This window comes from Sebastes fasciatus, chromosome 11 (assembly GCF_043250625.1).
Source record: "Sebastes fasciatus isolate fSebFas1 chromosome 11, fSebFas1.pri, whole genome shotgun sequence".
Classification (NCBI taxonomy): domain Eukaryota; kingdom Metazoa; phylum Chordata; class Actinopteri; order Perciformes; family Sebastidae; genus Sebastes; species Sebastes fasciatus.
The window spans coordinates 14,484,135-14,498,094 of record NC_133805.1 but is presented as its reverse complement, the minus strand read 5'-3'; the positions used below and the strand labels follow the sequence as shown (position 1 = coordinate 14,498,094).

Sequence of the window (13,960 nt, the reverse complement as noted above, 5' to 3'; positions counted from 1 at the left end):
GAATCAGAGTTTCTTTTCTTTTTATTGAAAAATGATAAAATATACAGAAAGAAATGCCAAAAAAATTCACACACTAGATCACAGTTAGAACTGATAAAAGTCAAATCAAATCTATCAACTACAAGATATCTATAAGCAGAAGGAAAAAAAAAAAACTCAGACAGTGCTGCCTCATTAGAGCGCCATTCAAGTGTGTTATTTCGTAACAACTTGTACCTCTTACAGTATGTTATGCAGCAGTTTTAATAGCACATTAAATTACACAGGTGAAGTCATTCTGACATGACAAGACAACCTCTACTCGTCTTTTTTGCTCCTTCCTACTTCACAGTACACATGGGTATAGTATTCATCCGTTCAATAAAAAAAAATTAACAAAAGAAATGTGTGTAAACCAGCTGTTTTTCAAACTGGAGATTCTAGTGCACATACTGTAGCTCAGATGTGCTAACAAGTCAAAATCTTTCTAGTTTGGCCTCTGTGTGTATTTCTACGTGGTGTTTTTTTCTGTGCTCATTTTCTAGTCACTGTCGGACCAATCGAGCTCCATCATGTCCATGGCGGCGGTAGCCATGTTGATCTTGGTTCCGTGTCGCACGCTGCAGCTCTTCACAGAGTTCTGATTGGACGAAGACCGCATGCTCACCTGCACCCCCGATTGCCCGATGACCCCCACCTCGCCTCTAATCTTTTGGCTGATGGCCTCGCTGCGGTCGCCTCTGACTCCCTGGACCACGACTCCCATGTCGCTCCTGTGACCCCTGACCCCCATCTCGCTCCTGACCTTCATCACTCCCAAGTCGCCCATGTTCATGTTCATGTCCATGTCGCCTAGTCTGTCCATGTCCCCCATTTCATCCATGTCTAGGGACAGCATGTCCCCCAAGCCTCCTATACTCCCGTGGAGACCCTTGAACATGGTCGGGAGCCTCCCTCCCTCAATACCTCCCTCCATCCCTCTCTCATCCCCCATCTTTTCTATCTCCCATCCTCCATCCTTCTCCCTCTCCCCCTCCGCCTCTCCAAACCCACCCGAGTACCCTCGCACTATGGTGGTCACCCTGCTCCTCTGCCTCCCTCCTCTCTCCCGGTCCCCCTCCTCCCACGTCCTCTCCTCCCTCTCCACCACGCCGCCCGGGAAGCTCCTGAGTGTCACCTGCACCCTTCCTCCCTCCATACTCCCGCTCTCGTCTCTCTCCCTCTCCCTCTGCCCCCCCCAGCCTTTCTCCTCAAGTGTTCCTTCCTCTTCCCCGTCCTCCTCTCCCAACCTCCCCTGCAACCCTCGGAGCACGGCGTGCAGCCTCCCGCCGTCGAGTGAGCCCATCCCCCTCTCCAGCACCGCGCTGCTGCTCCCCCTCTCCGTGTCGCCGTTACTGAGGGTGCGGAGGAGTGAGCTGACGCCAGCACTGCTGACCCCGGCACTGTTGGAGTCCTGAGAGTGCGAGCGGAAGAAGGAGCCGGAGGAACCGATGGACATCGGTGGGAAGAACTGATAAAGTCAGAGAGAAAGGAAGGAGAGGGTATTATTTAATTTAGTTTCCAGCTGTCTGAACAGATTTATATTTACTCCTCTTCCACTTACTGGTGAGATGTTTGAGCGCTCCATGAGTAGGGAGGTCGGACTGGGAGACATGTTGGACCTCTCCATCAGCCTCTCCTCCCACAGCCTGAGCCTCCTCTCCCTCTCCTCCAGCTCCTTCTCTTTGGAGTAAAGCTCCCTTTCCAGCTTCCGAAGGCGCTCCAGGGTCGACTCGATTTCACACCTGTAGTACACGCAGACAGAATATACGTCATCTATTGTGACTTTGTACATGCAGATATGGCCTAGCTTTAACAACAACTTTACTGCGGCAGAGAAATACGCTGAAATCGATAAACATTTCAGTAGCACAATTATGTGCCGTCAGAAAAAAATATATTTTTTAAAATATATATTGTTAAAAAAACGCTGCTCTTTTAAAAGTTAAGGATCTCAAGATCACTCATGACCAATGCACTTTACTTAGACTCTAGTGTGTACTTTAGAGTTCTGCAACTGGAACACAGGTACTACGTAACTCCATACAGTACCACATACAAATAGTATGTAGTACAAACTGTGTAGTAATTGTCACAGTTTACTATTTTTGCAGTTACAAATATACAAGACATCAACGTACTTTTACATTTTGTAATGACAGGAAATTATGCAATACATGCATTAATGCAGATCACTCAGACTGCCATCTTTGGCAGAGTGATTCTTTAAACCTTAAACCTTAAATTAGATTTGTCACATACAGGTACATACAGTACATGAAATTTGACCTCTGCATTTAACCCATCCTAAAGAGCAGTGAGCTACTGTAAAGCAGCCCGGGAACAACTGTGGAAAAACACCTGTGTCACTTTAACTGAAAATTGGTGCCATTTGCTATATAGTATATATGCCCTCAAAAAGCAAACCCATTTCTGTCACAGTTTTCTTTTTCTTTTTTTAATAGTCAGTAGCAATCTATATCAAAATGAGATGCTTATTCTACATAAACCATAAAAACTATAAATAAACAATTAAAAAAAACTATTCAATTAAATTAATACTTTATTTTTGTTCTTTGGTATTTTTGTCATATGCAATGATGATTACTGGGTAAAATGTACGTGGATGTCGTCCAATGTGAAGTCTCTATTTGATCATGTGACGAGACGATACGATGGTGTGTGTGTGTGTGTGTGTGCACTTCATAAGTAGTAACTAGTGTGCACGGAGGACCATCATAACTACCTTACGCCACTTCCACCGCAAAACGTTTTTCTCAAGAGTTAATACTTTTTTGTTTTCCAAAGATCTTCCTGGAGCTTCCTCTCCACCATACACTATTACAAACGTTTGAATTTATTTTGTGTATTGCATTGTGGGACAATACTGTACATCAATCATTTATTTTTGTATACTTTTTTTAAGTATACTAGATTTTCTCACTTTTTCAATGTAAACATTACATATTCATGCTAAATATTACTACTATGTACTATGAAACAGGATCAACATTATCAATTATAACTTCAGTTGTTTGGCTTATAGCAAAGCTGCAGCTCTGATACACTGGCAACATCTGGCAGACCACATGAAAGGACATATATAGAGTTTATTTGACTATTCCTGCAGAAGATAATATTGCCGGTGTCTATCTAGCAACTATTTAGTTGCAGTACTGTCTGTGACCACAAGAGGTCACTGTGAGAGTTAGAGAGCGACCGTCTATGAACCTGCATTCACAAACACAATCAACTCTCACAGCAACTAAATATAGACAGATCTGACGCACAGCCATACCTCCTCCTGTGTTCCTTCCATACCTCCCTATTCATTCATCCCGCCCCTTCACATCCCTCACTCCTCCTCCTCCTCCTCTCCTCCCCCCCCTTTGCTTGTCCAACTTTTTCCACCCGTACCCAAAACCTCACTCAGAATTGATTGCCTCGCTGTACTCATGTTAAATATGCACAGAATCTCACACCTTCTCTCCTCATCGTCCCACCTCTCTCTCTCTCTCTCTCTCTATCCCCCGTCTCACCCCTGTCGTCTGTCCTCTCTCGCTTCCCATCATCCTCTCTGTTTTTTCTCCCTTTCTTTTAGAGTTCACATGCAACCAATAGCTTTCTGCTCCTCTGTGAACTTCTCTTCTCCAGCTCATACTTGATTTCCCCTCTTCCTCTCCCCCCTACTCCTCTGTCTTTCTCCCCGTGGAGGAGGAGGAGAGGAATCTCTTCCATGGGCACTTTCCAGAGAGCTTATTATAGACTGAAGTAGAGCACAGGGTCACACATTCAACTTCTCTCTTGAGCTTTAGAGGCCACAGAGTTGTGTATGTATGCACGTGTGTGACTATGTTGAATCTGTGTGTGTGTGTGTGTGTGTGTGTGTGTGTGTGCAGGCATATTGACTTTTATTTGAAGTACAGTAATTTACAGACTGCATTTGTCTTTCTGACCAAGACTTTACTGTATACACTTTGAAAATCACCTTCCTCATGCTCAGACGCAGTGCAGATACACTCAATGTTTTCTTTTGGATATCTGCAAGACTGTGTGTCTGTGTGTGTGTGTGTGTGTGTCTGTGTGTGTGTGTGTGTGTGTGTGTGTGTGTGTGTGTACCTCCACTGGTCCTTGTTATGTAGGAAGGAGTTACACTGGTCCGGTAGCCTGCTGTCGTTGGCCATGGTCTCCAGGGTTACCATCACCTGTTTGAACTGCGGACGCTCCTGTAGGTACATGCATGCACACAAGATAAAATAACAAGCGAAGAGACATTTTTAGGAGATGAACCACTCTAGTAACCCGTGTCCATTTAGCTTACCTTTGGTTCAGCTTGCCAACATTTCCTCATCAGCTCTGCAAAACTTGCTGGACAGCTGGTGGGGATGGTCAGCCTCTAGATACCCAGACACACAAACACATGCAAAAACAAGAAGCAGACGCGTTTTACTTTCAACATAAAAGTCATATCGGAGAAAAAAATAATAATTAAACCTACTAACAAGCATTTAAAGCCCCTGAAAAGTTGGCTTCAAATCTTTAAGTATTTCTCCAAAACATGAAATATTCATGACTAAATAAGCAACTATCAAAGTTACGGGTCTACAGCCGAGCTGTCGGCTCTATGAAGCTGTACTGAAGCGCTGAGCTAAATGCTAACGTCAGCATGATGGCTCACATTGACAATACTAGCATGCTGATATTTAGCAGGTATAATCTTTACCATGCTCACCATCTTAGTTTAGCATTTGCTAATTAGCAGGAAACACAAAGTACAGGCTGAGGCTGACGGGAATGTCATCAGTTTTGCAGGTATTTAGTTATAAATCAAAGTATTGGACAAATCAAAAAAATGTCAACGTGATGGTGGTGCTAGAGGAAATATCAGGGGATCATCAAAGTCAGTAGGATTCATCCTCTGAGGACCATGAGTGTCTGTACAAGATTTCATTGCAATCCTTCGAATAGTTGTCAAGACATTTCACTGATAGCCAAACATATCCAACGCTAGAGGCCGCTAGTGTGGCTAAAAACATCTTTAGGTATCATTAATTAAGAGTTTAAACACTCATAAACTCAGCTAATGTGCTTCGTCGGGACTGCGTGGGTGTCGTTTGATCAGTTTTGAGAGACAGTTGCTTGAAACAGAAGCAAACAGCCCCACCGCCGTCACCTGATTTTGAACACAGACTGTATATAAGAAGTGGACATAGTCACCGTGACTTCACCCATTGGTTTGTGGACTAGCGTTTTGAAGCCTCGAGTTCTGCATTTTGGTCATCGCCATCTCTGTCTTTTGCAAACCAGAACACGAGAGGGAGGAGCTTAGTACAACCGAACGCTGAATAAGACATTCTTCAGGCGACTCAAATGTTACAATTAACTTTCATGAACTGAAAACCCACTGTGAAAGGGTTAAAGTTGTAAGACGAAACATGTACAACTCACTGACCGGACAACGTCGTGGTAGCGACCCGACAATCACAAGGTAGCCCAGCCCTAAAGCATCTCCTGCTTTATGGTCTATTTGACTCTAAATGGGACCATCATTTACTAAATGAACATCATGCTGTATTGAAGAAGACTTGAAACTAGCGATTGAGACCATGAACTCATGTTCACAATGTTTACTGAGGTAATAAATCAAGTGAGAAGTAGGCTCATTTTCTCATTGACTTCTATACAATCAGACTTTTGCAAACAGAGGAGTCACTTTTTAAGACACTTCCTCATTGGTTTCACTTCTCAGACGCCGGAGTTACCCACTGTTACTGAATCAGAAATTGCAAAACCCTGATCCAGATGTACAGTGTGTGTGACATCACCTTTTTCCAGTCCCACCCAACTCAAACCAGTGAGAATAGCTCATAAAAAAGAGAAACACTGAAAACTTGAATGTGAAATATCCAGAGTTGCTCTAACTTTGGCAGGAAATATTGGGCCTTTAAAACTAGCTATACTATATTCCAGGAAAAAAAACAACAGACACACTATGAGGGCTGTTTTAATAGGTTATCACACATCATTTGTTTAATGTACACTAAGGGTGTTTATGAAGTTAAATGGGTACATTTGAAAGTGTCTGGCTCCATGTTTATCTTTCTGTAACATGTAGTAACTGCAGGAACACCATTAAACCGCACCATGCCACTTAGATAATGTCCCTGCATAAAAGATCCCCGGAATGAGCCCAGACAGCTTCATAGTACCGTGCAGTAAATGGAAACAGTGTTCTCTGGGGATTAATCCTAAAATATCACCGACTCTGAGTGGAGAGAGGGCAAGTAAGAGGGGTCAGGAGGAGAGGTATAGCAATGGAGGGGAAAATCAGAGGGAGACTGGGAAAGAGAGAGAGTTATTTATGGAGAGTATTTGGAGATTAGCCAACAGCTACGCAGGAATCATGTTCTCCGAGTTGTTTGTTAGCCCCGTGTGTGTGTGTGTGTGTGTGTGTGTGTGTGTGTGTGTGTGTGTGTGTGGCTGTTGTGGGGGATTCAAGCACGTCAATAACTGAAACACTGTATAACCATCATCCCCCACCTCCCATAAACCTCTTGAATCAGCCCTCCTATCACTGCAATCTTTCCTCTTTCCCCCCCTTCTCTCCCTCTCTGTCTGTCTCTCTCGTAAAGGCTTTAGCCAGGGGGGAGTCTGGCCGAGCTCCACTGCTGTGTATCCAGGCCTTACAAGAGCACAGAACTGACATCAGGCCTAAAAATACCCAGCCTCAGCCTCACCAGCTCGCAGTGGAAACCATGAGAGCATCGCATTGTTCCTCCAGCCTTCTCAAACTCTGGTGGGTCTCCATGCTGACAGTGTGTTCAGAAAGGGGTGCTCTTGTGTGTGTGTATGAGGGGATGGGGCTTACCTCTTGTTTTTCCACCACTAGCCATGCAACCTGCAGCCCTTCAAAACCTTTGAAAGGAACCTCCCGAGTCAGCATCTCCCACAGCACCTGGCCACAGGACAGACAGAGTTGGTTCATTCAGACAGACATGATTTCTTTGTGTTGATGTTAGTAGCTCTGTTTTATTTGATGCAACTCTCCTGAAGATGTCTTAACAGAAAGGCACCACAAAATCAAACCAAAATAATAGGTGGGGAATAATTTGAAATTAATTCATACATGTGCTGATACGATGGGTGATACTGATACGATAGCTGATACTGATACGATAGCTGATACCGATGCTGTGGCATTTAATGATGTGGTCACAGATTGCAACAAACTGAGTACCCCTCTGCTCACTCCTCCCTTTCCAAGACTGCGGTAACGTGAGCCGCCGAGTGCAAAACTGTGGTAACGCCAATATACCATAATAGTTTCACAAGCGTTTTGGAGAACTACAGTGGCCTTTAGGTTACGTAAAAGCACAAAAGCCTCTCTCTAGAGCCAGCGATTGGTTTGTCTGTTCTGGGCTACTATAGAAACATTGTGGAGCAACATGGCGGACTCTGTGAAGAAGACCCGCTCCCTATGTAGATATGAAGGACTCATTCTAAGCTAACGAAAACACAACAATTCTTAGTTTCAGGTGAATATACACATGAAAACATGAATATGATGATTATATTAAATTTTTTCTAATAGGTCCCCCACATGCTACACACTGTTCCTTTAACACAAACTTCTCAGATGTTAAATGTCGTCTTAATACAAGAAACTGTACAAGAATTTTGCCTGAATAAAAGTCTTTAAAATTGGCAAAAAAATATTTTGTAAAATCAGAAACTGTCTGATAAAAGAAACATTAATACAATATTGGTTAGTAATAAAAAAAAATATTGGGGTTTGATTCCCGGCCTTACAATACTGATATTTGAACAGTACTACCAACTCACCACGCCATAGGAGTAAGTGTCACAGGTCTCCGAGACAGGCAGGCTCTGAATGACTTCAGGAGCCATCCAAGGAAAGGTGCCCACCACCGTCATGTGGGTGGTATGGGACAGGAACTTAGACGCCCCAAAGTCACAAATCTGAAACCCCAACAGAGAGAGCAGTGATGAAAACACACAATTACCCGTGTGCCTGAACTGAATGAAAAATGCTGTACATCACAAGACACGCACCTTCAGCACTTTGTCTGCGGTCATTACCACTGTAAAAGAGAGGAAACCAGTCAATGCTGTGCTACAAAGAATAGTGATATACTACAGCGTACAGACATGTTTACATGTGCATAAGAAAATGTGGTTATGGTTAATGTGTTACCATTTCGTGACTTGAGGTCTCTGTGAATGACTTTGACTGGAGCTTCTGCGTGAAGGTAATGCATCCCTGTAAACAAATAAAGCATTAATAACTGGCAAAAACATCTACAACCTTTTAATGTTTATTCTGATTGGTTTTGGTGGAATTTCCCTCCAGCATTTAAAGGAACAATGAGTAGGATTTGTCGGTTGCAGTTTGTAAACACAAAATTCAAATTTGGCTCAATGACACCACAAGCACATGCCCCCCGACCGCGGTTAGGGTTAGGGTGCTCGCGAGATGAAATCCTACTCATTGTGCCTTGAAGGTTTGGGTGCAGTTTCATTGTAAAATATTTTGGTTTGAGCTTCAGGTTAACACAGAAATCCACTGGATGAACTGAGGTTAAAAAATGTACGCTAAAGACAACATTTACAGTTACAAAGGAACAGTCATAATAAGGGCGAAGGACAACCATCCTCAAGTAAAAGTATAATATGAATTTAGGTGCAAAGCTGACGGTGTTGAATACCATTGATAATTAGAGTATGTCACTTTTTACTGTTCAATTACCTTAAAATCTATCACAGATAATAACAATAATAATGAATTTAAGGTATATAGCTCACTTTAAATACAGTGAAATTTCAAGGTGCTTCACACAAAGAATAGAACAATCCTAAAACAAGGCTTAAGACAATCATGTGATTAAAAGCGTTAAAATTGAATAAATAAAGTGACAAAACAAAATGACCCAAGTTAAAATTAAATAAAATTACTATAAAATTATAGTAATTAAAACCCCTAGGAGAAGGCTAAGAGAAACAGAGAACATTTAAAAATCTAAATGTGACACCCTCATTCATCATCATTTTCCCCAGGTGTTTAATTTATTTCTAACACATATAACACATGTTTTACTGTTCTGTACATGTTTTATTTGATTCTTTTGTTTTGCCTTTTGCAGTTTGCTGCAATTGCAACATGCAAATGGAAAATACTTGTAGGTGCTAAATACACACAGGTTAGAGGCGGTAATTAAGAGGCAAATAAAAAGCTGTGTAAACTATTATTAACTCTGGTGCTGCATGATGACTTCAGTATAACAATACACAGATCACTGGAGATCGTATCAGTGCTTCTACCTCTGCTTGATATCAGAAGCTAAGGGATTCAACCCTGGCACAGAGATATTTTTATTACTGTACCTTTGGCTATCTGTATGGCCCATGTCATGATCTGCTCCATGTCCATCTCCTCACTCTGCTCACTGGAAAGGTACTCATACAGAGACCCTGCACTGGCATATTCTGGAAGAAGAGAAGCAATTGTCATTATAAGAGAACAGTTAAAAAGAGAAATCATGTGTATAATCTGTGTGCAGGGCTACGCATTTAAACACTAACTATTGAAAGAATAAATGTTCACTTTTATAATGCAGTTGCAGCAGATTTCACTCCACATGTTTAAAAACTATGTTACTTCACTGACGGCATTTCATATAGAAATGACGTGACATCCTAAACAAGTGACAGAAACTACAACTGCACTGCAAAAACATCCAAACTTACATCAATGTATTATAATGTTTGAGAAGCATCACACACAGTTGAGCACACAGCCCTACACACAGAGACGTTCGCTCAAATCAGTGGAAAAGCTCACAACCTTCACACCATGACTGTCTAATCCAGATTATCTCTGAACTTTTAACCTTTCCCATTTTCCTGTCAAGACTGACAACGAAAAGAGACAAGTAGAAGACAGAGGGGAAATGTCAAATCAAAGGAGTCTGACGAGTACAACGTGGACAAACCTGTCTTTTTAAACTGCTGGAGGTTATTATTTGCAAAATGCAGTTTACTGCCACCAAACTCCATCTCCTGAACCAGGTGTTATTTTTGCCTACTGTACTCTTTTATTTTTAGTAAGCATTGGACTTTATTAGACTCGGCTGCAGCAATATTTGTTGCTGGACGAGTCTGTAGTGGTGTGTCGGTTGGTGCTTTATCTATCTCCAGGATTACAACCACATCCAAACATGCTGGTCTCAGTTACAAATGTCCTGCCAGGAAACAGAGCAACAACCTGCGCTCAAGAGTATACACCGGTACTTCAAAACAAACACATAAACACGGCCATCGGCCATCGGAGCATGTGCTAACGTATCCCTAAGAGGTACGATGAGGATCAAATACACACTAATAAAGCTAATATATAAACCACACACACACACACACACACACACAGACTTGTGTAGTTTTATACGAGAGGACAATCTGTCCTGACCCTAACCCCTCCATGCCTCACCTTAAACTTTGACCTGACCTTAACACCTAATGTTACTTATATCCATCAGGTCGTAACCCCCCGTAAAAATAATAATATACATGTTAATTTATAGAGCTCTTTTTCAAAAGATGACTCTTATCTGAATGAAGTTGGGGATTGAAACACTCCCACAATCACAAAATGTTCTGAAAAAATACATGAATCGCATAAACATACACAAGCACTCACACACACACACACACACACACATGTGAGGTCTGACCTGTGACAATGCCATAGTTGGGAGATTCCAGCACGGCTCCATAAAACTGAATGATGTTCTTATGACTCAGGACACTAAGAATCTCAGCCTGGATGAGGAGAAAAGAAAAACAGATAAACAGAGGGATATGAACTTAGTTAGCATCCTCCTTCAGTTTTCCAACATCTGACATCACAAATAAAGTGTAAATCATTCCTGATGTAGACTGTAACCCATTAACCGTCATCAGTTAGAGCTTTGGACTTGTTATTCCTGACAGTGTGTCCGTCCGGGATGCCTCTTTCATACCAACAGGTTGAGTCTCCAAACAAAGCCCTTCCGCACCACAGTGACAAACATGCCATTAATCTGAACTGACATACAGGTCATACCCTCTGCATTTGTGGAATATGTAGCTGTTGCCTAGCAACATAATAACTACCCATCAATTATATGAAATCATCAAAATATTTTCTCAACAAATAGTTTTTCTTCCAAGAGAGCATTTTATCTTGTTGCTTTTATTCCTACATGTGAGGTTATCAGTGTGTACATCAGTTTGTGTGCATGCATTTGCACATGCACTTTTACATTTGTGAATGTTACTCAAGTATTATACAAGTTTGAGCTTCTTGTACTTTACCTGAGTAATTTATTTTATGCAGCTTAATACTTAACTCTACTACTTTTATCTAGCTATAGTTGATCATATAATATGATAATATAACACTGACAGGGGCCATTCTGCATGAGTACTTTTACTTTTGATACTTTAAGTATTAAATACAAATGATTTGAGTACTTCTTCCACCACTGGGTGAATGTAGTGTTTGTGCAAAGATGACTTGAAACATGATTTTAATGCGAGAGAGTTCACTGGCAGCCCCATCTCACATGAAGTGTTGCAGCAAAAGGATCCACTAAGCTGCAGTTCTCCCATGATCCATCAATTTGTATTTACATATGAACTGTACACACACCCTGTTATGCATGTCTGCCCACCGTGCATGTGTTGGTGTGGGTGTGAGAAAGTGAGTGTGAGAGAAATAAGCCAGACAACAAATCAAAATCTGCTCCCTCTGTTTTATCCAGTGCATTGTATGTCCTTAACTTCTTATATTTGTCTTTAATGCATGCTTTTCGTTGTTTAAATCTGCTGCCACGACAACGATAACACCGTGCCCGATTCACCCACAGGTCACGCAAACTCCTTTTTCCTGACACTGAGCCGTGAGCCTCCACCAGCTCATTATTAATGACATGGTAGGAAATTATGTTTGGATTACCGTCGGGGTCATACGCATGGAGAAACACCCGGCCTGAACTGCAGTGCATGGCACCCCAAATGACCACACACCTCGCCCTAAAATACAATGGGAGGAACAGGGGAGTGCTGGCATAAATAAAACTGCTCCATCCACGAAGAGTGAGGGCGGAGGAGGGGGGGGACGAGGAGAGGTATGTTTAAGATAAACACATGTTCAACGGCAGACAACAGGGGAGGAGGGGGAGGGAGGAGAAGAGGAGGCTTTGGGTGTCATAAAGAGAATCTGGGAATTAGTGGAAACAGTAATGTGCTACAGATGAGTCCATAACTTCTAAATACTCTGGATCGTAAAGTTTGTGTGTCTCTGCTGCAGAAGTGTATGGTTGCTGTATGTGTGTGTGTGTGTGTGTGTGTGTGTGTCTCCTTCCTACCTCTTTGTCAATCTTCAGAAGTTTCTTCACAGCCACTTCCTTGTCCTGGGATATCCAGAGGGCTCTGTAGACGCTCCCAAAGCTGCCTCCTCCACAGTTCTCATAGAAGAGCAGGTCCTCATGCTTTATCTGCACAAACGACGAGCCGGGAGACGACATGGCATACTGACTCACGCGCACACAAACACACACACATACACACACACACAGCCCAAAAGCGTGCACGCTCAAACTATCAACGCTGCCACCGCCACCAAAAAAGTATACAAATCACGGATCGGCACTGAGAGAGCGAAGGAGAAGAAATAAAAGAGAGGCGGGGTATAGTTTCCTCCACAGGGTCGGAGTGGATGTTGTCAGTCAGCAGAACAGATTGTCAGAGAGAAGGAACCAGAAGGGGCTGGAAAGAGAGAGAGAGAGAGAGAAGTTTGCTCCCTGTGACTCAGGAGAAGTCAAAGCCCCGCTGTCACTGCTACACCAGAGGAGGTATTACATTGCCTGATAGTGGTGATCCAGTGGAACTACAACACAAAGCTTACACACGGAGCGTGAAGATGAAGGGGAGGTGAGTGTGTGTAAAGTTACGGTTTGTAGTCAGTGTGTGCAGTCTGCCTGCAGCAGACACACTGTTCAAATATGGTCACTGGCATCCAAGGCTTCTTCCTGGATGACTGTGGCTATATAAAGCTCTACACACAGACACTCACTCACACTCACACACACACAGATATACAGCTCTGGCCTATAGCGTGTCAGACATAGTAAATCAGTTAGTAACGAGGGTGACTGCCTCAGATACCTAAATCCATCTCGCACACACACTCAGTCGCCAGAGAAGCCAGGCAGGGGACAGCGTGTTACTCAACTCGACAGGAATGACCCAGTGACATCATCAAGCCAGACAGGCGTGCTGACATCACTGTGTGGGGACAGGTGAGATCAGCTCGGGGAAGTTAGGACTCTTCTCAGTCAGTGACAGCGATCGAATGCGAGAGGAGACATAACAGTAAGTCATTGCATAAATAAAACATGACTCCTCCAGAAGCTGCAGTGTATCATTACACCTCATAGTACAAAAGTGTTGGATAAAATAAACAACGCAATAAATAAATGTGTGACTTATGAATAGCACTGCAGAACAGTTACCAAAGTCGGAAGGGAACCTCCTCTTGGGAGCAGATCAGCCAGCTACAAAATTCAATATCTTGTCTGCAAGTAGAAAGTTTGGCATTAGGGTGACAGAGGAAAGGTCGGGTGATTCAAAAAGGCTCCTCCTCTGGGAACCATGAGTATCTGCATCAAGGTTTATTACCATCTGTGAACTAGGTTTTGACCTCAAATGGACAGAGATCATTAGGGGAGCATGACAGTCTTAGTTCACTAGTTCACTCAGATCTAGCTGATCACTTCACCAACACATGTGCACAATATTGCCCTTTTTTAATCCTCATATTGCAAGCAAAGTTCTACCTTTCATTCACAGGAAAATGTCTCTCATATTCTATATTTGCATAATC

The 13,960-nt window shown here is 42.7% G+C and overlaps 1 protein-coding gene across 1 annotated transcript; it reads right to left on the bottom strand.

The window, feature by feature from the left end:
* Positions 1-3: 3 nt before the first annotated feature.
* LOC141777020 (uncharacterized) lies at positions 4-13,210 on the bottom strand. Its single transcript, XM_074650939.1, has 11 exons — positions 12,444-13,210; positions 10,767-10,854; positions 9,421-9,522; positions 8,234-8,299; positions 8,092-8,120; positions 7,861-7,998; positions 6,887-6,973; positions 4,340-4,414; positions 4,138-4,244; positions 1,583-1,763; positions 4-1,489 (listed from the first exon to the last, which is right to left on the bottom strand). The coding sequence occupies exons 1-11, from the start codon at positions 12,600-12,602 to the stop codon at positions 521-523; spliced, it is 2,001 nt and encodes a 666-aa protein (XP_074507040.1). The 5' UTR covers positions 12,603-13,210; the 3' UTR covers positions 4-520.
* Between the last annotated feature and the right edge of the window lie 750 nt (positions 13,211-13,960).